Raw genomic sequence first — 12,444 nt, forward strand, 5'->3', positions numbered from 1 at the left:
ATTATTTTTGTACGAAATCGGCTAACATATGAACGACTACTCCAATATTTCTTATTTCTCTCAATTTTACTAACCTTTAAGAAAAATTATGCCAAAAATCACCCAAGTATTTACACAACACTTCTAAACATAGATTTATGGGACGAGCATAGGGTTTTTGCGTTGCTTAAAAGTGAACGAGATATTTCCAAAAAACTCATGTAAAGCGGAAGAGAAAGAACTTTATGTTAAGTCCCGCCTTAAGAAGCTTTGAGACATCCTTCTTTATTTTCACAAAACCGCTTCGCGTCTATTTGCTGTTTAACTGTACCTACAGTTAGATTTTTTCAACCTAAAACTAATTAGCTTTTCGCACTTTCCTCTAATTGAAATCCAAAGAAAGAGAGTATACTCTTTTTATCTTTATCTAAAAATCTGTAGAGGGAAGCTTTTATTCCAGCTACTCCACTAAGTGGGCACTGTCCGCCCATAGGCACTCGCCTGTTAGTGGCCGCACCAGTTCCTCCCATGCGATCACTTCAGTCAGTAATGGACAAAGATGTAGTGAACTGTAAACGCCGACGAAACCAGGTAGAACAATATTGCACGCACGTTGCACTTGATTTTTTAGGATTTTTCCCACCCATTTTCTTCTTTATTCAACATGAAAAATTCACCCGGTTATTGCTCTTAGATTAGTGCAGTATTTCTTTATAACCGGATGTATTTTTTTGTTTCCAGGTAGTTGGACCTATAACCAGGGGGGGGGGGGGGGCTTTTAACCGGAATTTCACGGTATTCTTTTAGAAGGAGGTATACTACATGGAGTATATCGCTTGGTTGTTCTACCGGTACCGGTAGCTGTGACTACCCGTAACGGATCGTCGCCACTGCCGTCGTCTTGTCGATCCGTGACGGATCGTCACGATCAGGGGCAGGTCTCTTGAAAAGATGAATTCCTTTGACTACAGTTCACTTCGAATCCGTTTAGCTCTCTCGCAAAATGAGTCCTGGTGTGACGGGTCGACTATTCCAGACGGGTCGTGACGATCGTCAACACGTTAACGATCCGTCGATCCGTGACGGACTGTCACCACCGTTATGGTTCGTTATCATTGTAATATTGATTTACTTAGAAATTGCGCTGTTGCGGCGACTGTTTGTTTGTTAGCCGCGCCCTATAGGGGTTAATAAGTTGTACGTCGCACGGAACTTTTACTCATTAGTATTCTAGTATTCGTGTGAAGTTGAAAAACTTTAGTATTCGTTTTTCGCTTGTGGACAGTTTTTTCGCTGGTCGTTCGAATAGAAGACATCGCATCGTTTCGTTTTGTTTTTTTCGATATTCGTATTAGTCAATCGGAGTCGTTGTAACATGCACCATACGTACTTACTTCAATCTAAGCGCAATAACTGGTGTAGCTTAATACCAATCCAATGAATGAAACACTGCTGAAAAGCTGACTGAAAATCTTCGGTGTGGTCTCGGGGAAACCTGTTTCGAGACACCTTAAAAAAATACATAAATGACGGGTTTTCAACTGAAATTCTTTAGGGTGTTAATTAAAACAGCCATCGTTTTAGAATAAAACACTTGGAATCATTACTAATTGTTATTTGTTTAACAAATCCGTTAGAAAAACCTGTGAAAGCCAAATAATTCAACCAATAAGATTTCGCCATATCGTCAGATAAATTTTCAACTGGCAGAGTGCGAATCGCCATAACAAAAAAAAACGCTATGTGTCCGCACCAGTAATTTAGTTGTGTAATCATATTTGAGTGGAAAAGTGTATAAAATATCTTGGTGCTTTAATTAAATTTGTGGCACCTACAACATCCATCATAGTGGTTTTTTCCGCAACATTCTCTAATGCTCTCCTTTCGTCAGGTGTTTCAATTTTTGCTAGTTTTTCACTCGTTAACCCGTTTGCCTTTTTTTGGTCAAAACACCAATGCAGGGTCATGACCACGCATTCAGTTCCTCGAGAATGTTTCCCGCCAAAAGCGCGATCGGTTCGTTCCACTGGATTTGCTTTCGAACAGTAAAAATCCTCTCGTCACCGAGGACAAAATATTTTAGATATCTTGATAAAAGCAGCATGTTGCCACTTCAAAAATTGTCATCCGTTAAATATTAACTATCTAAAGGGCAGATAAGAACAGGTTGGGACAGAACTTTAACCAATAACCTTTTTTCGTAACTTGAATCGTCCGTTGTAGACATCACAACATATCGGTATTCTGTTTCATTCTCCATGAGTCAGCTTCTATGAAAACAAACAAAGGACTATCTGGTAAGAGACTTTTAAAAAAGGCGTTGAAAAGGAAATGGCTTTATGATTCCTCATTTTTACATTTTCTTCTATTCATAACAAATATCCGTCAAAGTAAATATTGCCAATTCACCCCTTTAACGCAGAGTTAGCCTATTCAAAGTCCTTAATAGCTAAAAGTAACAACGAATTCAAATCCTCGGGCGTCGGAAAGTTATAGTAATTCACAAGATATTGTTTTATCACATAAAAATCTTCCAAATCGACAAAATATTATTTTACGTTTTCAAAACGTCGCGCATACACTATTTGGATCAGAAGATTTAAACATAATTTTTTTTTCATTTCTGTCTTACGCTGTTATTCTGTGTTATAACAACGAACAAGAGAGACTTATATAGCCACCACAAATAGATTGTGAATGTTTCAAACGTTGACATGAAAATTAGTGATTGAATAATTTTACTTGCGCCATAGACTCCTATTTGCACTGTCTGTTTCGATGTTTGTATTGGCATTATGTTTATAGGAACGTATATTACTAGTAGGCATTCATTCTTATTACATTCTCTGCAAAATTGTTCATTTCATTAACCCTTATCATTTTATGGCTTCCATTATTTTTCTCTTTTTTCTGTAGTACGCTTCAAAATGGTGTGGTTTTATTACCTGCTTCTCGCCGTTGTAGCAGCCGAAGCAGGTAAAAACCAATTCAGTTTTACAGTTAACAAGAATTTCTGATTTAGGTCTGTTTTTCGCTCGCATCACTGAGTTTTCTATTGCGCCCACAGGTAAACGGCAGCTGGTCATGAAAGGACTTTTTCCTAAAGGTATGGTTATTAACCTAGCGCCAATGTTGCCATGGATTTAAGACCCGCGACGCCCATAAAGCCAAGTGCTATTTTTTTATTGTTTATTATGTTTCATTTTTTACCTGTGTTGCTCGAATGTCCGTTTTTTCCTCCATAAAAACTTCAAGTTAATTTGACCTATCCAGTACGGATCTTGCTTACCAAGACTTTAAACTTTTGGCCTGAGTTCGTTTTTAAACGCAGACAAAAGCCATATTTTAAAGAATTTTTGGCTAGGTACAAAGTGAAAGTAACGCTTGTTGATTTTTGTTCATTCCAATTTTTCCAATGACAAATAATTAAAAAAGAGAGACAGCGCCCAAAAATGAAGCCGGCGTGGACGAGAAACATTTGTTTTGTTTTTTTACTTGGCCTAATTACTTATATTAAAAAAATAAATTAAAAAGTACTACATTTTAGAGAGAAACTGCCACATCAGCTCTGGCTGGTTTCCATGCAGGTCCTTTATCCAGGTTGAATTGGAATTTAGAAATGTTGGTTTTTCATGAAGGAGGAAAACCGGAGAACCCGGAGAAAAACCCTCGAAGCAAGGACGAGAACCAACAACAAACTCAACCCACATATGACGCCGGATCCGGGAATCGAACGTGGACCACCTTGGTGGGAAGAGAGCGCTCTCACCACTCCGCCACCCCTGCTCCCCCAAATGGATAAATACACAGTTTAATGGCCTCCACATTCTCATACTTTCATAATTTTCCGAGTTCAGAGTTTACCTAGACAGTGTTTAGACTGATTCACTGCAAGAAAAAATGCAAAACTCATACACAAAATTAAGAGCATTCTTGCAAAACCATATATAAATCCCCGTCATGTTTTTATGTAAAACAAAATTTTAATCCCATATAGGTCATTTACAAGTGATCGCAAACAACAAAAGATTTTGTTATCTTTGTTAGCTAGGACTCCGACCCACAGTAACGAAAAGATAGACATTTAATGGGATTTCACCGCAGTTTTTGTTCTGTATTACAGAAATTTGATTGTCCCTTCGCAGTAGAGCTTATGATATCTAAGTGGCTACGAAGCCACTGAACTCGAAAAATTAATTATGAAAGAGTGAATGTCGAGGCCAGTGAACTGAGTTCGTTTTTATCCATTTGCCATTGGGTCTAGTAGTACTGCTGGGTTAATAGGTGTTTTTCCTTTATTTCATTCACGCACGATATAGTACCAAAAAAATAAAATACACATGAAATTGGGAATTGAAGCTGCGCGAAGACGCATCACCTGCCTCTTTCTCTGTTTGTTACCGCCGCAGAGCTTGACGCCGCGGGCCGGTGCGTCGGCTGCGGTGTGTCCGTTGCAGCTGAAAAGCTCTGCAACGGGAAAACTAGGCGTACTCTTGGTAATGCTTCGAAAACGTTCTCTTTGAGTGTGCATTATAAGTTTCGTCAATGTAAATGGCAGGGGATCGACGGCAGGAGATGTAACAAATAAGTCCAGAAGATATTTATTAAACAAGTAAACGACTCCCTGATGGTTATACAATCCTTTTGCGCCAGAAGGTTGGTGTCACCTGGAATGTGGTGTCAAGCGAGACAGTGGGAGTGTTTACAGTAATCAGTAGGAGCCTTGATTTAAACGTTATCCTGCTTTGTAGAACTACCAGAGCAGGCCGTAAGTTTGTTCTTATTTACTTATTTGCTTAAAAATTTATCTCTAATGTATTCATCTGTTGTTACAGGCCAGAATCATGACCTCAAGCAGGATAATCAGATACGTATTTCGGGTACTGGAATGATTAGAAAAAACGGCCAGACCTCGTTAAATATACAAGTTGAAATAGGGCCAGCAGCAGGAGCAGGAGGGCCTGGAGCCGGAAAAGGACGTCCGGGTCCCGGAGCGGGAGGTCCAGCACCCGGAGCAGGAGGTCCAACACCCGCACCAGGAGGTCCAACACCCGGAGCGGGAGGTCCAACACCCGCACCAGGAGGTCCAACACCTTCACCAGGAGGTCCAACACCCGCACCAGGAGGTCCAACACCCACAGCGGGAGGTCCAACACCAACAGCGGGAGGTCCAACACCAACAGCGGGAGGTCCAACACCTACAGCAGGAGGTCCAACACCCGGAGCGGGAGGTCCAACACCCGGAGCTGGAGGTCCAACACCCACAGCAGGAGGTCCAACACCCACAGCAGGAGTTCCAACACCCGGAGCGGGAGGAGGTTTGTCATACTGCTCAGTAGTTCTAGCAACTAATGCATTTTTAAAGCCAGTCTTTTTCTCGAAGCGGTTATAAATGCATTTATCACCATTTTTTACCATAACTTTATGTGTTACAGCGACCGTGGTTTTTCCAAATTAAATAGATTCTACCTTTCATCGAAAACTATGCTATCACACAAGCAAAGACCCTGCACATCAATGATAATAGAATCCTGAGAATCTACGATAAATTCATCAAAATACAGCAAAACGACGCCTAACGACCACTCCGTTAAACTAATACGGCCACGGATTGTTTCAAAGTTTTAGACTGTACCTTTACTAGGGACCACTAAGTTTCAAGTAAGGTAAAAGAACCTGTGTACATAAAGTAGGAAAAGCTCGACCTGAATCAACAGGTTATAAACAATTATTGGATGAGGTTTTTTGTGATATCCGGAATAATCAAGGTCAAGGTAAGTGTTATCAGCCGAAGCCGAAGGCTGAGGCTGACAACACTTTCCGAGACCTTGATTATTCCGAATATCACATAAACCAAATCTAATAATTGTTTTATTATATATTGTTTTTCTGGATAAGGAAGTAATGACAAACAATTTTAACCTGTTTTTAAACTTGTGCTAATTCCGTCTGGTTGTCCTACTAAATCACCGAATAGTTCCTTCCCAATTTTTGTCAGTCATTTTGTGTTTTCCGAGACTTTAATTTATTGCCCAACAATTTTTTAACTTTGGTCAAACCATTTCTCGTTTGAAGACGTGAATCGACGAACTATGAATTTCCTTCGCCGCCAAATGCCTGACACATTGCTCTTGGAAATCATGCATTTCGCGCACAACCTACAGATTAGTGAATAATCTGCTAGCAGATAATTCACTAATCTGTAGGTTGCGCGGAGTCGCGCAGATTCCCAGAATTACCTGTAGGCTCTTAGCCAATGAGAAGACAGTTAGTGATTACAATGTATAATAAAACACATTATTTGTACGCTCCTTGGCCTTTGGTCGTTGCTTGGGCCACTGTCATTTTCATTTCTTCTCTCAAAAGTTGGCTGTTTCAAAGTATAGAATAGTTGTTTCTTACACTCTTGCAGTTTGCCTGCCTGTCAAAAACAAACCAGACAAGTGATACAGTGGAACCCCGATATAACGATATGCCAAGGGGGCAGTAAAATTATATCGTTATATCGAGGAATCGTTATATCGGGGTTCCGTCCCATACATTACACTATTGCCGGGACATAACATATTCATCGTTATATCGGGAGTATCGTTATATCGAAGATCGTTATATCGGGGTTCCACTGTATCATTATCCCCCGATCCGTTTTTTTAGAGAAAGGTGTGAAGAACACATAGCGATGTTGATCGCTTTTCCCCGTTCAAATTTGTCCGGACACGAACCCGATTTATGAGCCTCGGTATTTTTGGAAATTACACGCTCTATGTGAACAACATTAAAATTTTGACTTAAAATAAATATATCTTCGTCATCTGCAATTCCTAAGCTTACAGAAAATATATACTTTCTCTGGGTTTGCGTTAATTACTAGACGGTAAGGCAGCTCCAACGCGTGATGGTCATTTGGGGTATAAACCCTCTGACAAAAAATGAGTACAACGGTGGCTGCTGAGGAATCGACAGTTGGTATCACGGTAATCGCATAGGTTCGAGTCTGAGGATTTAGCATACAGCTTCAAGGTTAACTTTAACAGTTATCAGCTTCCACAAATATTTCCCCATAAATCCTTCTTATTTTCAGAGTTCACCAAGGAAGAACAAATTGGTTTAGCGACCCATAATGAATTTCGACAAGTACATGGAGTTCCTATGATGACTCTTGACAGACAAATGTGTGATCAGGCTAAAGCATACGCCCAAAAAATTGCCAAGATGGGGGGGCTTAAACACTCTTCAAGACAAGAAAGAGAGGGACAAGGCGAAAACCTTTCCATGGGATGTTCCACTAACCAGGCACAAGCCATGGAGGAAGCTGTGACAAACTGGTGAGATTAATTGTTAATCTTTGTTTTGGTTAAAGGAAACCCTCATTTAAACAGTGCCGTAAAAATGTTGGAAATGCGGGAAACAAATTCGGCGAAGAAAAGATGGAGCGACAAAAAGGTGCCCCTGGAGAAAGAGTCTTACCAGGCCAGTTCCGAACAGCTCTCTGAATTCTGCCTCCTGGTTGAGCAGAATTAAAAAATCCTATGTATCCCCTTTGTATTATCGATCTGCCCAATCGATCAGCAGTCCTTTTGTGTGTTCTAATACGAATTATAGCATAAAGCCAGTTGTCGTTGTCATCGTTGTCGATGTCGTTGTCGTTGTGTTGTTCTTGCTGTTGTTGTTATTGTTGTTGTTTTTGGCCTCACTAACACTCCGTCCCTCGAACCAACATGAAAAGTGAGGTGATATACCTCCCCACTGGCTTATTTCCCGACCGGACAGCAAATTTAAAAACTGCCGTTTCTCTCAGGTATAACGAAGTGTGTGATCCCGGATACAATTTCGCAACTGGCGGCTTTAGTGGCGGAACAGGCCACTTTACCCAAGTGGTGTGGAAGGGAAGCACGGTCCTTGGAGTTGGACGAGCTGAAGTAGAACAAAACGGCATGAAGTGTGCTTACATCGTTGGCAGATATAAACCTGCAGGGAACATGATGGGGGATTTTCCAAAAAATGTGCCGAAGGGCAAATTTGACGCCAGCAGTTACTGCTCCACAGTTAAAAACAAGAGGAGAAAGTTCTATGACAAACAAGGGCAAGCAGTGATCATTGGCTCTCCTATGTCAGCAGTGGATGTCCCGAGTGCCAAAACTGGGCCTTCTGAATTTCGGCGTCAGCAGAATGAGCTTTTCAACAGCAAGAAGAAGAAAACTTCCATCACCAACAAACTTAATTAAAGGTCTCTCTGTGGAAAAAAGATTACCTAATGGTCTACGTATCTGTAACTTGCCTGAATTAGAATAAACACGACCAGACGATCAGTTGTGTAGTTTTGTGATTACTTGACGGGCGGGCTTTTTCGGGAATGTGTTTTAGATTTGAAATTACTCGACCGCCTCGTGATTTTAAACCTTGTGAAACACTGCTTTTAATCTATTAGTAAAAATCGACATTAACCACCGATCAGTTAAACTACCTCGTTAAAATTACTTATTATTCATTCAAAATATTTCTCCATTTCTGATTGGCTTTCAATCCCCGGTTAATTCCTGCTAACCGGCTGGCCTGACCAAATTTGGAAGAAGGTTATTATACGACGATTGAAGGCCTTTTAATGACGTCAATTGTCCAATATCAAATATTAACCGATCGCAACCTTACACGGCAACTGTTCTGATGCACAACGACCGGGAAAATGGCGAGATTTGTGCAGTTCGACGAGCAGAAAATCACCAAATTATTAGAAGACAAGGAGAGAGAAAACAACGAAGATTTTTAAAGCGTATTTTTAAGAAAATACAATTTCTGAACCAGCCACAGTGGAGGACTTGGCGCAGTTTTACGAAGCTTCTACGTCGAAGTTAGCAAGAACGATGGAAACCTGCACTCGAAAAAGTCGCTTTGTGTCATCAGAATTGGCTTCACTAGACATTTCAAGCAACTGCTAAATATCGACATTTTAAATGACAGGGAATTTGTTTCTAGGTAACCGAGTTGTGAAGTTCAATCAAATTTTAAAGAGAACGTTGTTGTGTATTTGTGTACTTAGCGTTCCGTGAATTCATTTTCTGCATTTGGAGCTCTGGAAATATTTTAAATGAATAATGAAACTATAATTATTGAATTCGGCTTTCGTATGATATGAAGAATAATGCAGATCGAGGATATATGTAACAACATATGTAAAAATTTTCATTTTTAAAGTGCAGTAAATTCGCAGCCCCAATCTAATGGTGAGGCAATTTGCATTACAACTGAAAAAGCGGTAATGTTTCGTAAATTTTTCAAAATCCTTATCGAGATTAAAATTGTTATATTTAGAAAATTTGCAACTTTTTGCAAAGTCGCTACGAATGATTGTTAGATTTAACTAGCATTAGCGATCGTTTTAAAACTTTCCCTTTTCACACTTTTGAACCCAGGACGTTTTGTCTAAAAAACTAAGAACCAGTGCGAGATATTATCTCTTTATGTATAATATAGGCCTAAAAGACGTTTTAAATGATAAATTGTATAGAAGCCGAAATTTTAATGATAAGTGGCTTTTTATAACACTTCGTCAATTTATTGAAAACTTTTAATAGAATAAAATGTGCTTGAGGCCATTAATTAACTATAGAGTGGTAAGCAAAAAAAAAACCCTATAGCTATGCAGTTTAGGTATAGAAAACACCCAGTTGTTGAAAAGAAAGAGCTTCATTAATATCGACTTGTTAACCGATGATTGTCAACTGTTAGCGCGTTTTGTATTTTCGTGGTCGCAAACGTGAGTTGAATGTATTGAGAATAATTTTTTATCAAAGACATCTTGTTCTGAAAATCTAAGTGAAGTCCGATAACTCCTGAAACATCTTTTATGATCCACGATACTAAAAGCGTCCACCTAATCTAAGTTTACTTTTGATAACGAAGCCAATTTATAGCAATATAAGTAAAACTAGGCACTTTCTATTGTTTACAGTTCTAAGAACTGAAGTAATAAGTTTTCTTAGTCTCCTTAGATGGCTTAATTTTATTTATTATTTTGGGTGGTGAATTTAACATTTAAGACTGGTATGCGTTAATATAAATCGATTAAAATAACTTTAATAACAAGCTAAGCTCACATGTACGGCTAAAAAGCTGGCCAGTAATCGAAAAACTATCACAGCTTATGCTAATGAGGTAACAACCCATTAGTTGTTAACAAGATTAGAGTATCTTTAAATCTAGCGTGTTATTAATGCTGCCAAAAAAAGTATAAAACCGGTAATGTCAAACTAAGATTTTAAAAGAAAATAAAGAGGACAGCAGAACAGTGTCAACATGGGCTTTTACTGACCAAGAGTTGAAGGTTAGAATCTAGCTAGCAGGCCGATTGTGAAGTAAGAAAAAAGATAAATAACTTCAACTTAGTTGAGTTGTGTACGCTTGACATACTGTACGTACGTTTGTGCGGTTTTATGTTTTTTTTTTTTTCTGTAGGTCTGTATCATAAACATGTGGATCATTTATTTGTTACTTGCCACTGGTGCAGCTCAAGAAGGTAAAACTCTTCTTTTAATTTTAAGTATTTTAACGTTTTTAATATTTTAAAAGAGAGATTTATTAACATATTGAAGCTAAAATATTCTGCGACGGGAAAACCAGGCGCACTCTTGGTAATGCTTCAAAGATGTTCGCTAAAACGTTCTCTTAGAGTGCGCCCAGTTTCGTCAATGTAAATGACAGGGGATTGACAGCAGGAGATAACACAAGTAAGTCCATAGGATAAACACGTCAACGACTCCCTGATGGTTAAGTTATAGAATCTCTTTGGCGCCAGAAGGTTGGTGCCAGCTGGAATGTGGTCACAAGCACGACAGAGGGAGTATTTACAGGGTTGGTTTGAGAAACTAACAATACGGGCCGTGAGTTCGTTCTAAGTTTTACTTGTTTGCTAAAAATGTATTTTTTGTTTATTCATCTGTTGTTTCAGTCCAGATTCAAAATGATCTCAAGCAGGATAATCAGATTCGTTTTTCGAGTACTGGAATTATTAGAAAAAATTGCCAGACCTCGATAAACATACAAGTAAATATAGGGGCGGGAGGTACAGGAATTGGAGCAGGAGGTCCGGAACCCGGAGCGGGGGATTCAAGACCCGGAGCAGGAGGTCCAGACCCCGGAGCGGGAGGTCCGAAACCAGGAGCAGGAGGTTCAGGACCCGGAGCAGGTGGTCCGGAAATCGGCACGGGAGGTCCAGCGCCCGGAGCGGGAGGGCAAGGACCTGGAGTTGGAGGGCAAGGACCTGGAGCTGGTGGTCAAGGACCTGGGGCCGGAGGTCAAGGATCTGGATCCGGAGGACCGGGAGCAGGAGAGGGAGTTATATCATACTCCAATGTTCGTTCAGTAATTCTAGAAACTAATGGATTTCAAAACCCAGTCTTTTTCTCAAAGTGGTTATAAATACATTGGCTACAGTGCGCACTAGTTTTTGCTATAACTTTATGTGTTACAGCGACCGTGATATTTCCGAAGTAAATAGATTCTACCTTTTAGAAACAAAACAAAGCAATGACAATTACTGCGTGCTGTAAACTCAATAAAAACAAAAGACAGTTTTTTAGAACACAGCGAACCAGTGATCTAATGTGCTTGCGAAGCGACCCGCTAATAGCGGGTTTTTCTAAAACAGCCGTGCTCTTTCTCAGAAATTATCTGCGATGAACCTAGACATTTAACTTATAAATGTCGAATTTTAATTGTTAAATTATTCCAAGGTACTTACTTCATCGGTTCATGCCTCCTTCAAACCTTTACAAAGATTCCAACCCTTTTTGGTAGGAAATAGGGAGCACTTTTAGCGCTGACGGTGGGAGACCCTAGGGGTGTCTTGGGCATGCCGGGAAATTTTGCAAATTTAGGCTTTAGTTGACGTTGTTGAATGTTCAGTACTTTTCACTATGGTTGCGTGTTGTTTCCTTCAGTTCAGGCCGAAGAGATAAAAAGATTTCATCAGTTTGTCTTGTGCTGATGAGACGAAAACTTGAAATAGATGTTTGAAAAAAAAAGAATGTTCGTAAAAAGTTGCCATGCATTACATCGTTAAAAGTTAAAAGCTTGTGGGAACCGTTTAAAAACGATGGTTCAGCGTCAACCGCGAGGTTCAAATGAAGTTTTGTGATCAATTTTAGCTTGACTCCGATTCGCTGGTTCATGACACTTGATTTGGTATGGCTTCCTGAGCGCACTTTAAGCCATAAACATAAAGAAATTGGGTTTTCTTTCTTTTCTAAAAAGGCTACGAGATTCAAGGAAAATCCATTACCTGACTCGTGAATTCCACCTGAAATTTCACCTGAAAAACCGATATCGCACTTATCACTTAGCGATTCGTAAGATATCGATCGGTTTTTCGCGTTAAATTTCGCGTGGAATTCCCTCGCCGTAAGGTAATGGATTTTTCTATAAATCCTCTAACAAAAAATGAGGACAACAGTGGCTGCTGATGAATCG

The 12,444-nt window shown here is 39.7% G+C and overlaps 2 protein-coding genes across 3 annotated transcripts; both read left to right on the plus strand.

The window, feature by feature from the left end:
* Positions 1-2,137: 2,137 nt before the first annotated feature.
* Positions 2,138-8,288, plus strand: LOC144649632 (uncharacterized). 2 transcript variants are annotated; one of them, XM_078509165.1, is made up of 7 exons: positions 2,138-2,276; positions 2,896-2,955; positions 3,047-3,085; positions 4,815-5,063; positions 5,127-5,297; positions 7,061-7,304; positions 7,778-8,288. In XM_078509165.1, exons 1-7 carry the CDS (start codon positions 2,252-2,254, stop codon positions 8,202-8,204), a joined length of 1,215 nt encoding a protein of 404 aa, XP_078365291.1. In that variant the 5' UTR covers positions 2,138-2,251; the 3' UTR covers positions 8,205-8,288. The 2 variants fall into 2 exon arrangements, with proteins under 2 accessions (XP_078365291.1, XP_078365290.1); XM_078509164.1 differs by having other exon boundaries at positions 4,815-5,297.
* A 1,980-nt stretch (positions 8,289-10,268) lies between these two features.
* LOC144648171 (uncharacterized) lies at positions 10,269-11,394 on the plus strand. Its single transcript, XM_078507800.1, has 3 exons — positions 10,269-10,300; positions 10,432-10,492; positions 10,925-11,394. The coding sequence occupies exons 2-3, from the start codon at positions 10,447-10,449 to the stop codon at positions 11,392-11,394; spliced, it is 516 nt and encodes a 171-aa protein (XP_078363926.1). The 5' UTR covers positions 10,269-10,300; positions 10,432-10,446.
* Positions 11,395-12,444: the final 1,050 nt, after the last annotated feature.

The sequence above is a fragment of the Oculina patagonica genome, chromosome 4 (assembly GCF_052425735.1).
Source record: "Oculina patagonica isolate OP01 chromosome 4, crgOcupat, whole genome shotgun sequence".
In the NCBI taxonomy this organism is placed as follows: Eukaryota; Metazoa; Cnidaria; class Anthozoa; order Scleractinia; family Oculinidae; genus Oculina; species Oculina patagonica.

Bases quoted from the DNA above. Each gene is read 5' to 3' on its own strand.
- LOC144649632 (XM_078509164.1), top strand. From the start codon at position 2,252: ATGAAAACAAACAAAGGACTATCTG. The intron at 3,086-4,814 runs GTATGGTTATTA...CTGTTGTTACAG, and splicing joins GAAAGGACTTTTTCCTAAAG to GCCAGAATCATGACCTCAAG. The intron at 7,305-7,777 runs GTGAGATTAATT...CGTTTCTCTCAG, and splicing joins GAGGAAGCTGTGACAAACTG to GTATAACGAAGTGTGTGATC.
- LOC144648171 (XM_078507800.1), top strand. From the start codon at position 10,447: ATGTGGATCATTTATTTGTTACTTGCCACTGGTGCAGCTCAAGAAG. The intron at 10,493-10,924 runs GTAAAACTCTTC...CTGTTGTTTCAG, and splicing joins CACTGGTGCAGCTCAAGAAG to TCCAGATTCAAAATGATCTC.